General features: G+C 37.8%; 1 protein-coding gene across 8 annotated transcripts in view; it reads left to right on the plus strand.

Moving 5' to 3' along the window:
• Window positions 1–15,313, plus strand: part of LOC127944470 (nucleolar protein 4-like) — an 85,438-nt gene that overhangs the window by 25,757 nt on the left and 44,368 nt on the right. For all 8 annotated transcript variants that reach the window (XM_052540410.1, XM_052540411.1, XM_052540412.1 and 5 more), the window contains one exon: window positions 13,643–13,790. In XM_052540410.1, the coding sequence (XP_052396370.1) occupies window positions 13,643–13,790 (148 nt within the window). The remainder of the gene's footprint in view (window positions 1–13,642; window positions 13,791–15,313) is intronic.

A 15,313-nucleotide genomic window follows, 5' to 3' on the forward strand; every position in this document is an offset into this window, starting at 1 on the left:
CTTTTTTTGCTTTTAGTGCTAGGGTTTCAATGACCCTTTTGGGTTTGTTCTTGCAAGTAAACAACACTTAGCTTCCTGCAGACAACACTTATCTTCCAGTCAACATAAAATTCAAAATAAAAGGTATTTAATTTTTTTTAATAAACATTCACGCTATTGTGCACAATTCACATGTGTACAGAGACGGGGAAAAAATACTATAGCAAGGAAAAAAGTTCAGCTTGCTCTGCCTTGGCTGTAGTTGTGTTGGTGTGAATTAAGTTTTGTGACTGCTCAGCAGTTATTCCAGTGTTGTTTCAGTCTCATCTGCTCTTCTGAATTTGTCAAATGCCAAAATCCACATTTATTCTTCCAAATATATATACATTTACATTTTCTAATCCTTATTCTGGGACTCCTTGCTCTGCTTAAAATGGAGTGATACAGAAAAAGAAACAATGACCCACAACCCCATTTTTTTTCTATATATTTTTATATTTTTCTATATGTATACAGTCGGACATTTCATATGTTAAGGAATATCTTAAGGAATTCCTTTTTTTCCCGCTTGCATCCCTTGTTTCTCTCCCCCTCTGTCCTCTCTCAGCTCTGGTTCTCTGAATCTATTGTTCTTTGTATTGTCTCTGTGGTATTCCTATGACTCCTTGCTTGTCTCTGTGGTATTCCTATGACTGTCTCTTTGCTGCTCCATTCTCTGAGAGGGTCTGTACCATCCTCTGCTCTTCCCCAGCCATTACAAGATGCATCAAAATTCCTTGATGCGTGTCTTTCTCAGCTCCACTGTTTCAGTGTCCCATGGGTCTGTACAGACACTTGTTCTCACATCACTGCAGATGGGGCGTGCCATGTCCTAGTCAACATGAAATTAAAATTGAAACCATTTACTTTCTTAATAAGCATTCTTAAAGAGCAAATGTTTGTCTTTTGTAATTTGTTAAACCATTGTCATGAAGCCCTCATGTTTAATATACTCTATTGAAACGTTTAGAGTCAGTTTATTTTAAATTTATGCTTCACTTTTATTCAGCATATTACAATGATTTCTGAAGAATCAAATTTAATATTTCAAATTGTAATATTTTTACAGTATTACTGTATTTGACTCATCAAATAAATGCAGCCTGAGCTTAAGAGATTCATTTTAAAAACATTAACAAATCTTACCCCAAGTTTTAAATGTATAGTATACATACTGTAATATGCATGGCGTCAATTCTTCACTCTCTAATCAATTCCTGATGGACAAATCATGTTCTGTCCTAATTTTGTTCTTTTGGAATATCCTTTTTCAGAAATCTATCTCATTACAGGAATAAAATGGGTTGCAAATGACGCTACGTATCAAATAAAAAAAAATTAATTAAAAAAATTATTTAAATTTTCTCCAGGCTGTTTTTGATTTGACAAAGCATTACGATTGCCCAAGTAGCTGCAGCTGGTTTGAGCTTAATTACTTCTGAGCATCTCTGTGCATCTGTGCCAATGAGCAATCTATTGTCATTACATCCAAGTGCCAAAACGCAGTGTTTTTTTTTGGAATGTTATTGTTTTTCTTACAGCCCATGTGAGCATCATTCGATCCAATGAGATGTTCTCCTGATGATGGGTCCCCCACAGTGTAATTTCTTGTCTTTTCATGGCTCGTTTCCTCTTGGGCAACATGTGCTTAGACCTGGGGGCTGGGATCTAGGATGTGACATAGTACAGGCTCCCCAGTGTCCTCTCTGCTTCGCTGTATGTAATGCTCATCCTGCAGAACGTCAGGCCTCCCTGCTGTGCTGTCTGTGCTTTAACGTTACTTACCGGTCTAAAAGTGGACCAAAGGGTGATTTTTTTTTTTTTTTTTTTTCCTAAAAAAAGATTTGGCTGATTGATATCTGCATTCTATCACTTATGTAGATGGATCAGGTTACATTTACCTGTGCTCTACAAAACTTCACACTCGAAATCCAGTCATTCTGATAGGAATCTGCACGATCAGGAGTTTCTCAAAGGCGAAGAAATTTCCCCTCATAGCTTTCACAACCGATTCAAGGTGGTCACGCAAATATCCGCTGACCAAAAGAAAGCTGCTTGGTTTGAGGACAAATGACTCTCACAAGATGGTAATTTTTTTTAATGAACTGGTCAAAGTGATTCAGAGATGAATCACAGACGAACTCGTCGGTCTAAAACTGCTTGATTTACTTGGTGAATCAGTCTGAGCAGTTACCAATTAAACATCTGACACCAAAGTCACTTTCAGTCTCTTGACAAAGTCAGTTTCTTGACTAACTTCAAATATGTAGTAATGTAGCTATTTGAGGTTTGTGAGACCACTTTCAGGCGACGTGATCCTTTCGGCCTAAAATCATGACCCAAGCAATTAACTAAATTAACATGGACAGAATTGGTCCTAGTAGCACTTGCGGTGACATCTGCAGGACAGTTTTAAGGGTTAAATGGTTCAAAGCACCAAATGCGAGTAGAATCAGCACTGAAATGTATTCCTTACGTTTGTGGAGCAGGGAAAGGGGTTAATCATGGAGCTAGATTTGTGACTGACTGGATTAGAGGAGAATAGCTGTAGTGGGACCCACTGTAATCCATGTGTCTGTTGAACGCTGGGTTTGACCTCATATGAGGCTTTGTTTGTCACATGCTCATGAATCCTGTTGGGTCGCTGCTTGCTCCCTGCAAATCAGCTTGTGAAATAAGACATCTTGATCATCATCCCTTTTTCTTTCCTTTCAGTAATGTTAAATCGGAGCCACTTGGTCTTCTGTTGCAGTCTCCATCCACAAGCAAACTGCTCGAGCCAACCTGACAGACTAGATTGATCGTGCCCCTTTTGTTCATGCTTCCAGAAAGGCTAGGACACTGCAGACAGGGATGACGGGATCAGTAGCAGAGGTCGTTTAAAGACAATAGCAATTGGCTGCAGAAGCCGCATTGGAAGACATCAGTTGGTCAGTGCAAACAGAAAGCGAGGGCTGAGATCGGTTGCAGAGGTCACAAACAGCACGGCTATGCCAGTCGTCTCTGCTGACCTGGATAAAGCCATTGCTCCACGGTGTAGCTTACAGGAAGTGAGGTCATCTCAGATATCAGCATTCTTTGAGTGGTATTTTTTTTGCAGCGTAATCTGGTGTATATATACTCTATCAATTCTACACAGTCCTGATGGTCAGTTTAACAGGACATCAGGACATCTGTGACTACATTTTTTTTTATTTCACTTCACACGAACATCCCTGTGATTTCTGTGTGCTTGTCCTTGACTGATATTTTAAACCCATAAAAGACTATAAAACAAGCCTTTATTGTCAACATTGGTCAAGAAATGACTCCCTTTAAAGTTCCAGCAGGGCTGCATGTCTCACGGAGAAAAACACTACTATGTCAAAGGAAAAAAGAAAAGAGTATATTTGTGTTTGATCTCAGCAGGAGTTGGTATCAAAGGCTTTTGTGCTTCACAGGAACATGAGACACTTCAGTGAATAGAAAAAATGGCAGAATATTTAGTTAATGGCTCTACTGACATTCTGCTAAAAAAAAAAAAAAAAAAAAAAAAACACACCGCACACACTCTCTGACTGAAATATCAGAGAAGAACTCAAAAATCTGCCCAGTAGTTGCACTAGTAGAATATCAGTTAAGCAAGTATCTATCTACACACAGGTTGAGATGTTTTTCCTTGAGTACCCCAGAAAATAATCTGAGATTGTAAAGGAATAGACAAAAATGTCCCATGTGTTTCCTTTAGCAATGCTGCAGGGAGCAAACATGCCTCCTGCAGAGAAGGGGAAGAGATCACGTGTTCGATTCAGGAAGCAGAGCAAGTATAGTAACCCCCATAAGCTATTGATGTGATGAGCTAGCTGTGGTTTTATCATAGATAAATGGACCACTCTGGTGGCAAAAACCTTGAAAAACAAATGGCCCAGTGCAGAAGTGAACTACGGCTAATTTATCCTAACAACAAGGCACATGGATGTCATGTCACAGATTTTATAAAAAAAATATATATATTTGAATGTTGCATTCTGTTGAACTGTTTTTGAATACGTGAGCTAATGTGTCTACTGTTAACCTCTCCTGAGACTAATTTAGTCTAATTTAGTGTAATCTAATTTAGTATAATTTTACAAGGGTTCATTACAACCAATTAGTTCACTGGTCATTCAGGCAACATCCTCAGTTAATTTTGATTCAACTGTCTCCATTGAGAATCTTAAGGAATTCCTTTTTAAAGTACTTGTTTTGTGCACCAGCAAATTTGTCCATGTCTGGCACTGTAATGCCTTGCAATTTATAACAAAGACTTACAAGAGAAAATGAGCATGGCTTACAGCACCCAAGTTAAATATGTGAAATATTAAACTAATATTGTGCTCCTATCATTTTGTAGACAAAATCCCCCGAACGGGAGCTATATGTAGGATATGTGCGTCATGTTTTTTGAATGCAGCTAACCTCCAGCCGCTTCATGTCATCTACCCATTCATTAAACTATGACAGGTGTGCTATTGCGTGGTCACTAGAAAAGTTATGACATTTTCTTAAACTTTTTTTTTTTTGGTTTTTAAAACCATTTTCATAGGTCAAAGGTTATATTATTGGCCCAGAATGTATGTTACTTTGACTAAAAACACAGGAGACCAAAAATGTAAAGCATCATTCCACTATGAGTCAGGCGTCAGGCATACAAGTGAATCTAAAAAAAAAAAAGTGAATATCTTGGAAAAGGTTTTTATTTTTTGTAATTGAATTAAAGCTAACTTTCTTGTATTCTAGATTCATTGCGCACAAACTGAAATATTTCAAGTTTTTTTATTTATTATTCTGATGGTTACAATTTACAGCTTAGAAAATTTAAGAATTCAGTATCTCCGAAAATTTGAATATTCAATTTTGAGCTTGACTAGTTTGATTAATTTTTAGTATAAATACCGGATAAATTTTTGAGCTAGTTTAGAACATGTAAACGTCAAAAAAACCTCAGGAGCATTTCACCTGGGGTTAGGATAAAAAGAACTGGACTGTTGCTCGGTGGTCCACAGTCCTCATTTCAAATGAAAGTAAATTTAGCATTTCATTTGGAAATCAAGGTCTGTAGTCTGGAGGAAGATTGGAGAGGCACAGAATCAAAGCTGCTTGAAGTCCAGTCTGAAGTCAGAGATGATTTGTGGTGACGTCTGCTGGGGTTGCTATCTCTGTTTTATCAGGTCCAAAGTCAATGTAGCCATCTACCAGGAGATTTTGACGTTTTTTTTTTTTTGGACTGAAAACATTCAAAATTGAGCTATGACCTTTTTCCATCATGTTTCTCATCCTCTGACTGAAGAAGTCTGTTTTGGGGTGTTTTCCCTTTAAGAGTTCAGTGTTACCGCCCACTTTTATGATTGGCTAACATCTTGTAGCATGGGACCTGGACATGATGGACTCTAAAAACAAAGCAAATGAAGTAAAAACACTGTGGTTACACTCAATTAATTTAACTGCCGTTACCCTTGGCCTATGTCCATGCTGGTCACCAGGAACAACAATAATGTATTTCTAAGGTTACAAACACAAAAGCTTGTGTGGTGTCCTCAAAAAAAGTGACCTTGATCTAGAAATGCGGTTCACTTTTTATACACACATCAGCTTGCAGTTTCCTGGTACTTACTGTGTAAATCTTCCCTCTCATGATGCACACAATACCATGCAGTTCAAGGAGATTAATGTCTTGCCAGTTACATTGATTAGTTAAGGAACATCATTTATTTTTATAGAAGCTCTTGAAAGGCTTGTGTGCAGATAAACTAGGCCTTTAGATGAAAGGGCCTTTTATGTTGTGGTATGACATAGATAACCCTTTTTTTCTTAAATTTTTAGTTATCCTTTCTAAGAAACTTTGATTGGGTATATTAACCATTTCATGTTGACTTGATGTTGGTTGTTGTGTTTGTAACCGAATAGATGTGATCAGCTCACTGTGAACGGTTGGAGATGCACCGCTATAGTTGGAAGATATATGAACTGAATTTAATTTTAACTATTTAATAATCCCAGAGAATTTGTACTGATGCCTGTGCCCTATGCTCATTGACCTGGAGTGCCTGCAAAAAATGACCTTTTTCAATATTAAGTTTTTAAATCTTAAATGTAAAGGTTAAATATATGCTAGTATATGGTATAATTTATTATGGGAAGCATTTATTAGTAAATTACACTTATTTAATTTTTTTACATTTTGAAAAAGTGTTTAAGCTGGTCAGTAGCATGCTTGTCTCAATGACGTAATCATGGAGGTGTAATTGAGCAAACGAGTATAAATACATACTTGCAATACTAACATTGTATTGAAAGGATCAATCCTCACATAAAAAATATTGATCCCAAGTGTTTTCACTAGTAATTAAAGTGATTTTATCAAACAACATGATTTGAACGTTGAAGAAATGGATGTATTTCATCTTTAAAGCTTGTGCAGACAGATAGATGAGTGATGCTTCAGAGAGACGGTCTTGTTTCTTTCCTCTTTTTGGGTTTTGTTCTGGGCCGTGTGTAGAATAATGGGCAGGGGTAACAGAGCGTGTGCAGATTTGGTTTCGCTGCTCTTCAGGGAGGGAAAGGGGCATCAGCAGGCAGAAATAGCTCCCCTCTCCTTTGGATCAATAAAGATCCTGTCAGAATCATTGATCATCGCCCGTCTTCATGTAATAGAATGCTTTATGTTCTTTAGTCTGTGGCTGACACTAGGGTGTAATATCACAAACAGACACTGATATCAAACTGTCTGTTTGTACTTCCAGTGATTCGATCACATCCGTACACGCAATATTTTTCTTTTATAGTGTGCTTTCGATGGATGCTCACCAAGTGTGTTTTGGCATGATTATGCATGGATACCTTGTGTGTCAGTGTTGGTATTTTCCCTTTTCATGTCCGATTTTCCTGCTCGATCAATATTCTGCAGTGGAAGCTCACGGTTTTCAAGATGTTAATCCTCACAGGGTGTGTGTTTTTGTGTGTGTTTGAGGGCAAGTGATCTCTGTAGAAGTGTGCAGGCTTGCATCCTTAGTCAGGTAACGGCACTCTTATCAATAGACTCACCTTTCTGTGTTGAAATGATACGGTGTGCTTCCTTTGGAAGATCTTGATCCCAGCGGACCGAGGGAAGGTGGTCAAAGACCGAAAGCTCATGAAACATGCTCAGACATCTGTTAGACGTGAGAAATAAGGGCTTGGCGACGGAGAGCTGTCAGTGTTCCTCTTATAAGGGCCCAGATAGACCCTCTGACCTTGTGTGTGTGTGTGTGTGTGGTGGATGTGTTAGAATTTATGATTCTGTCTGTGAATAACAGTTCCTGTTGCTACCTTAATGTGTAATAGCCTTTGAAATATATACTGTAATATTATTGCAGCAAAATGTTTTTCAGAGTAAAAATGTGTATTCAATTATAGCTGTCAGATGGGAGTTGATTTTATCCATCAGGAATTGATTTGATGGTTGAAAGTTTTTTTTTTTTTTTTTTTTTTTTTGATAAAACATTGCAAAGAAAAAAAACTGAAATAACATGCACTTATGAATCTTTCAGACTCTGGTTTTATTTTTAAAATGTGTATCTGTTTTTTTTTTTCTCTCTCTCTAAATCAGGTTTAGTATTGCAGATCTTGATCAGTTTCCATGGCAGCATTCCTTTTATTTATTAATTTTTAAGTCCTCAAATTATTTCTTTTTGTGTTTGGAGCCATGTCGGTGTCCTTGCCTCGCTAAATATGGGTAGAAAGACACGGAAGATGGAAAAAGGAGGGGAACTAATTGCAGATTGAATTAGACTAGACTGGGAGGACTAGAACTCATTCCAGCTGTGCATGCAAAACAATCACATTGTCTCATAATCAATCATTTCTGCTCAGGAAATACCATGACTGTCTCACTCTTTGGTTGATGCTACATTCCCGTTTTCCTTTTGCTGAACGATTCATTGTAGAAAAAAGCACTGTGAGAAGTACAATTGATATTAAATGGATTTAACTCCATGAGATTCGTTGAGCTTTTACAGTATCTACTATGCGAAAGCCGTTTCAGGCTCAGGTTAGTTGTTTTGGACTTGCCAACATAAACCCAAGGGTTAGGGTTAGGTTAGGGTTATGCTATTTCCATAGCATTGAGCCTATCAGAAGATAGAAGGAAAGTTTGAAGAGTCGGACAGGAAGGGTTGGCTTGCTAACTGGATTAGCTTTAAAATGGCCCTGGTATTAAAAAGCTTCCCCATAACCCAGCCTCGAAGATCCTCAGTGCAGGCAGAACAGACCGATCTCCTTACAGGAGCCTTTTTTACAAGCTCAGGATGGCAAATGTTGCCCCAGCATTGTCATGCATGCTTTAAACGGTCTCAGAGAAAGACATTCATTTGTATTCATATTTTAGTGCCTCAGTGCTTGACAAAACAGCATGGCGTGCCTCTGAAGGCACATAAATACGCACATGTGTATTTATGTGATGAACCCATATATTAATATGCTATTTGTTTTTTCCTCCCCAAGACCATTCTGTGAACTTTGACCTGAAGGTGAAGAATGCCCAGGCTGTCCGGATTCGCTTGGCACACCATTAAAAATAGATTTGCTCCTGAAGTAATTGATTTATAAAAGACTTTACCCCCTTCACGCTTAATTTAGACAATTTACAGCTCTCTATACAGCGGTGCAGCTAACAAGCTAACTTTGCCTATAACGTCACTCTACAAATGTCCACACTCCAAAGCAATAAAAGGCCCCTTTCATTCTCACCCACCCAAAAGCATATTATTATTATTATTATTATTATTATTATTATTATGAAAGCAAAGTTAATCAACTAAATGAAAATGCAAGACAGGACAAAGGTAACGCCCAGCCCTGGCTGAGAAGAGACCGTCTCCTAAGCACGTCTGCTCTTTGTGTTTTGTGTAGGCGCACACACAGCTCTCAGACAAAAGAAACCCAGAAACACTGGGCCACTCAGACCCTCCGCAAATGAAAGAAACCAGGTGATTGGACTGGTTTCTATCGGTTATTGTCATTAAAGGCAGAGGAGTTGGGATGTTTCATGGAGGGGGAAAGTGCCAGGCTGTTCCTGCTCTCTTTATCTGCATAGGCAGCAATTTGTCAGAGAGAGAGAGAGAGAGCGCATGAGAGGGATAGAGAGTGTGCAGAATGTCACCTGCATGCAGATGAGAGGAGACCGTAAGCATGATTATTAATAAACAATAAAAACTAATAAAAGATCAGAATTGAGCCATAGGGGTGCAGGGAGATGGAGTCAGAGAGATTAGGCTGCTGATGACCTGTATTGTTCTAAATTAGATTAGCTGTGCGGTGGTTAAATGCGATTTTTATAAGATTATAATTGAAAAGGAGTTAAATGTCAGATTAATAGAGGCTTCTGTTTGATGTCCTGTTGGTAGATGATTAAGGAGGTGCTGGATTGTCAGTTCTGTGACTTCAGCATGGGAATGAAAATGCGGCAGAATACATTACACTGGGTTTGAGGGGTGGGATGGGTGTGTGGCCGCTTTAAGTGTGATCCTCTTTGTTGTCTACCTGATGGTTTTAGCGACAGCGCGTTTCCTCGTGACCTTTAAAGGGTGTCTCTGACCCCTCCCTCTGCTGTCTGTTCCCATCAGCTGTCCCTGCTGACGACTTCTGACCCCTGGGCATCGTTCTTAATCTCTCGGGGCTTATTTATACACAAACATGTATCTGATTGCTGTATTATTCAAAAGTTGATGATTTAAAGTCTGTGCAGGGCTCAACAGTGAGGATGATCTGTTGGCCTGGAGTCAGTGTGAGAGAGTTTTAGGCAAGTCAACAACACTAGTAACAATCACTTGCCCTTTCGGGGCAACATTGAAAATCATTTTTTGATCTTGCACATCCATTTTTATGCCTTAACTTTAAAATGTGCTTTTCTGTGATGCAAATTCTGCTGGTTTGTCACCAACATACTGTTATATACCTGGATTACATGATGACTAACACTATTTTAAAGATGACTTATAAAATTATCGAAAACTGCAATAAAAATGCATTAAAAATGAAAAATCAGTCATATTTAGCATCTCATGTTATCATTTTCCATATGTGCGATTTAATGAAGCTATGGCTATAACTTGTTACAAATGATTTTGTAAAGAAAATGATGCAAAAATAAATGAAGAAAATATTTATAGCAAATAAAAAATATATTGATATTTAGTTTTTATGAAAAAATATGCTTTGTAATGTTATATAAGGAAAAAAATATAAAAAGCTTTTATATGCATTGCTATGATTGTACAGAAATAATGTCTCTTGTGCGCATCAGTCCTGCATTTATTTGATCAAAAATGAATACAGTAATATTGTGAAATTATTTATTTAACAACTGTAATGTTTTAATAGCTAATTTAAAATGTAATATGACTACCAAACAGGCAGTCTTGTCCCAAACTCACCATTGCACATTGTACTTCCATAGAAGAACAGTTTAAACTCCAGCGGGAACGGAGAGGGCGAAAGACTTTCTCCCATCAATAATGCACGGTCAAATTTGCATGTAAAGTACCTTAACCAATCAGAGCTGGCGCTGGGCTGGTGGTGGTAGGTCTCATGTGATTGACAGCTCTGGGGGGAATGCGTCTGTTTAAACCGATGCCGTGTCATGCGCCGGGGTGGCAGGGTTTCCCTTTGACAACAGACATGAGCAGATGGGTCCTCACCCGTTTTCCCAGGGGCAGCTTTTACTTTCACCCGTCTAATAAATCATCCTCTTCCATCCAGCTCATTATGCACAGGTATTTCATTGCTTTACAAACTCGGCACAGCATGTACAGCCGATCGAGCTAGTTTGAGATGCTCATGTTAATAATGATCACATGTTCCTGACTGTATCTACCAAAAACAAAAACTTGAGATTATTTAGAGACATTAATTTGAGGATTTAAATTGTGTGATTTAAAGTGGAAATGGTGGCTGTCATTAAAGGGTTACTTCACCCGAGAATGAAAATTCGTTCATCTTCTACTCACCCTCGAAGCATCCTTGGTGTATGTGACTTACTTCTAGGGGTGCTCCGATCACTCCGATCGTTAATGCGCATCTCGTCAGTAAAGCCGGTTCTCTAATCAGCGGTGAATTCCATCAGGTGCCTGATTTCACATGGAGCAGCTGTTACTACACAGAGCCGTTGTTAACTGAGAAGATGCTCAAACGCTGAAAATGAACGTGGATTTGCGCAGCTTCTCATGCATACTTCTCGCATAACAATCGGCCGATTGTGATCGGCGCAGCCATACTTTCTTCTTTCAGAATAATCCAATCGTAGTTATTAAAAAATTGTCCTTGCTCTTCCATGTCTTTCAGTGGGGGTGAGCAGGTGTTTGTGTTTTTAATTCAGAAGATGTGAAATAAAGTGCGCGCATCTTTAATAAAATGTCCCTCACATGGCTGTGCAGGCGGATGTTGTAGTTCATCAGCACTGTGTGGTTTGTGACGAGCGTGGAGAGAGAGCAAAACGCTGGTCACGAAATAACTTAAACTTTGTTTCCTTTGCTCCTACATTTTGTCTTACAAAAATGCATGGATTTGCTGCAGGGGGACTTTATTCACCCCAGCCCCCCGGAGCCATGTGAAGGACATTTTATTACAGATGTGCACACTTTATTTCATGCCTTCTGAACTGTTGACAACAAACACCCGCTTGCCCCCATTGAAAGAGAAAGGACCATTTTTAATATAACTCTGACTTTCCTCTTTCAGAATAATCCAATCAATTACAACTAGGATGCTTTGAGGGTGAGTAGAAGATGGATGAATTTTCATTCTCGGGTGAACTAACTCTTTAATTTTAATCAAGGGAGCAAATTAATTTTAATAGCCATCATTACGTAGTCATTGTTTACAGCAGTATATTTTTTTTCATTTAAGATACTTTCTTTGTCTTTCATTTTGGAAAATAAATTCTGAATAGAAATTAAAGGAAAGTTTATCCTAGTTCTTTCTAAATTCTTTTGACTAATGTTTTTCGGTTAATTTTCCATTCCTTTAACATTACAAATGTGCTTGAAGTGTCATTCAAACTTGAGGAAATGATGCGGTCAAATGTGTCAGAAAAACAGAATGCTGTGATTTATTTGATTCACATTTATACAGGCATCCTCTCCACTGACTCGGTGCTGCTGTGAGTTTAATATATTGAATGGAGAATATGGATTTATTTTGGAAAACAATCATTCACATGAAGGGACTTAGGAAATAGGACAAATTGCTTGTGTAGACCGAACAAATGATTAATTTTCAGAAATGGATAAGTTGAGACCGTCTGGTCAAATTTTCTTAATGGGGTTGTTGATTTGCGATTTTCACTTTTTTATCAATAGTTAGTGTGTAATGTTGCTATTTGAACATAATATCTGCAAAGTTGCGATGCTGAAATTCTGGCAGTTTAATTCCTAAAAAATGGCTCAGAGGGACTACAAATTACCTGGTTTGTGACATCAATTGAGCTTAGCTCCAGCAATGAACTTCCATTTATAGACTTATTTTCACACAGCTATGAGAAGCGTTAAACATGGGTTGCCGTACTGTATTTAAACTTCAATCAGGATAAAACCGTATATTAAAAGCTAACAGAAGCAGTAGCATTTACAAATAACAGTTTATCTAAAAGTATGAGACCACAACAAACAAAAAAACCTATTAAGAGCCATGCTTGTACATGTTCTAGATGCACTAGAGGCGATTTAGCGAATTGCAACACACTGTGCTAGCTAACCAATCAGAGCCCATTTCATATTTGTGAGAGAGGGGCTTCATAAAAGCAGGAAATGATCAGTGCGTTTCTCAGAGAAGGGACAGGCTGTTTGGAATAAAGGTAAAATGAATGGTGAACCACCCCTTTAATTTGAACAACCATTCATAACCTTGCTTTTTACTTTCAATTCATGTCCGTGATCGGAATAGTACACGGTTTATGACAGTAGTTCAATGTCTGCTTATAGAATATCATTTCATTTCAGATGCATACCTTGGAAAATGTTTCACAGACTTTATTTGCTTTTAGACGTTTTCAATGCATGTTTATCAGCAGGTAAATATGCATTTAAGTAACCTTACATACAGCAATGCATACAGTTTATTCACACGTGAATCAAATATTAATCGATACATATTTCTGTAATTACAAAATGATTCATGTTTATTGATTGATTTTCATAGTAGTCACAAAAGCAAAACCTTAATGCCTTAATTGAATCAGGTTTTAGGGCAGTCAGCATGTGAATTTTTCAGTAATAAATCAAGTTTTTGGCCATGTTTTTGTCTTTAGTAGAATAGATCTACTGAAGTAGTGTACTGTACCCTCTCTTTAACACTTCTGCACTGTGCTTTGGGGCCCAGTCATAGTTTTTGGTGGTCTCGTGCGTGCACGCGCGTGTGTGTGTGTGTGAGTGATGCTGTCACTCAGCAGGGGGTGACTGCTCTCTCTGACAGCCCTCCTCATGGGCCTGTTTGCTTGCCTGCCAACATCACAGCCCAATCTGACATTCACATCTATTCTAGTTTTGCGCACACACACTCAGACGTGGCGTCGATATGAGCAATCCTGCCTCAGCTGTCGGACTGACATCTCTCTGGCTCTCTCTCTCCGCAGGATGACTGTTCAGTGAGTAGCGAGGAGTTTGATATGAGTGACCCCACATGGATATCAGCTGAACGTCACTCCACACTGTCTGACCTGAGCCACCCCTCCAGAGCAGATAGGATGCACAGCCCGCAAAACGCACACAAGGAAGAGGACGGTAAGAGACAATGCAAGCTCATTTGCGTCTTAATAGAGGGTTTGAACCATCTGATTACTCTAGAGTCTCAAATGAAATGCATGTGCGCATATTTCCAGCATGAAAAGTTGTTTCCTTAATCAGTATTTTTCTCTTGTTTTCCGGTCAAATCTAAACATCCAAACAGTTTTTCTTCACCACTAAATGCAGGATGTTCAGACTTGATTTGAAAGAATTTAAAGCAATAGTTTTACCAAAATTCATAGAATTCGAAGGAAAATTCATAAAAGGAATATTCTTCATGCATAAAAACATAAATCTAGTTAGATTTTTCAATAAGAAAACGAAGAAAAGAAAACAAGCTGTATTTATATATCTCTATGTAGCTTTACACACTACTGTTTCAAGTTTTAGTTGAGTATGATGTTTTTTTTGTTTTTTTTAACCACCATGTTTTTTGCTCACCAATGCTGCATTTATTTGATTATTAAAAAAAAAAAAAAGCATTTTTAAAGAGAGCTCTAAAGAGAGCTCTTCATCATTTACTCACACTCTTATCATTTCAAACCTGTATTCTCTTCCATGAGAAACAAGAGTTTTTCTGAAGACTGTGCTGGTCTTTAACTTTCCTTGCAATTTCAATGAATGGAGAGACAGGAGCTTTTTCAGTGACTGAACATACTGTCCTTGGCACATTCATGAGAGAAGTAGTGATGTCTGTTGGATATATGAGTGTTTCGGTTAATTTACTTCACATTAAATTAATTTAGAAATCAGTTAATTTATAAAAGTTCTTGACTCATGGACTCAATTTGGTGGTTTTACCAGTGAACGACATAAAAAAAAAAAAAAAGGTCTTTTTCACCTAAAGTTATCATATGTGTGTCTTTAGTTGCTGGGGTATATTTCTAGCAATAGCCAAAAATACATTTGTATGGGTAAGGTTTTTTTATTTTTTTAAATCCAAAAATCATTAGTATATTAAGTAAGAATCATGTTCTATGAAGAGACTTTGTAAATTTCCTACTGTGTATATATATTAAAACTTAATTTTTGATTAGTAATATGCATTGCTAAGAAATTCATTTTGAACACAACTTTTTAAAGGCAATTTTCTCAGAGATTTTTTTTTTTTTAACTTCAGATTCCAGCTATTTGAATAGTTGTATCTCAAACAAATATTGTTTGGGTGAGCTGCTGGGAGGTATATATTTAAATTCAGTAGTTCCTCGCTGCGTTCTCCAGCAGCTTCTCTGTCTGTGGGTGACATTAGCGACCCAGAGAGCTCTGCATTTAGATAATGATGAGAAAGTGGAGTGTTTTTCCCCTTTCTCTCCCGCTCTTCATCTGTGGTTGAACTATAGCTGTAATCTTTCTGTATTGAAGGCAATCTGAAATCTTCGATACAGAAAGCTGCTTTTGAAAAACACATACATACAGTTTTCTTTTCAGATGCTTCTAATAAATATATAGGCTCCATACAGACATGGACGTAATGGTAATTTAATATCAGTAAATTGAAAGGAATTGTTGTGGTGTGAAGA

This window comes from Carassius gibelio, chromosome A23, assembly GCF_023724105.1.
Source record: "Carassius gibelio isolate Cgi1373 ecotype wild population from Czech Republic chromosome A23, carGib1.2-hapl.c, whole genome shotgun sequence".
Lineage (NCBI taxonomy): Eukaryota > Metazoa > Chordata > Actinopteri > Cypriniformes > Cyprinidae > Carassius > Carassius gibelio.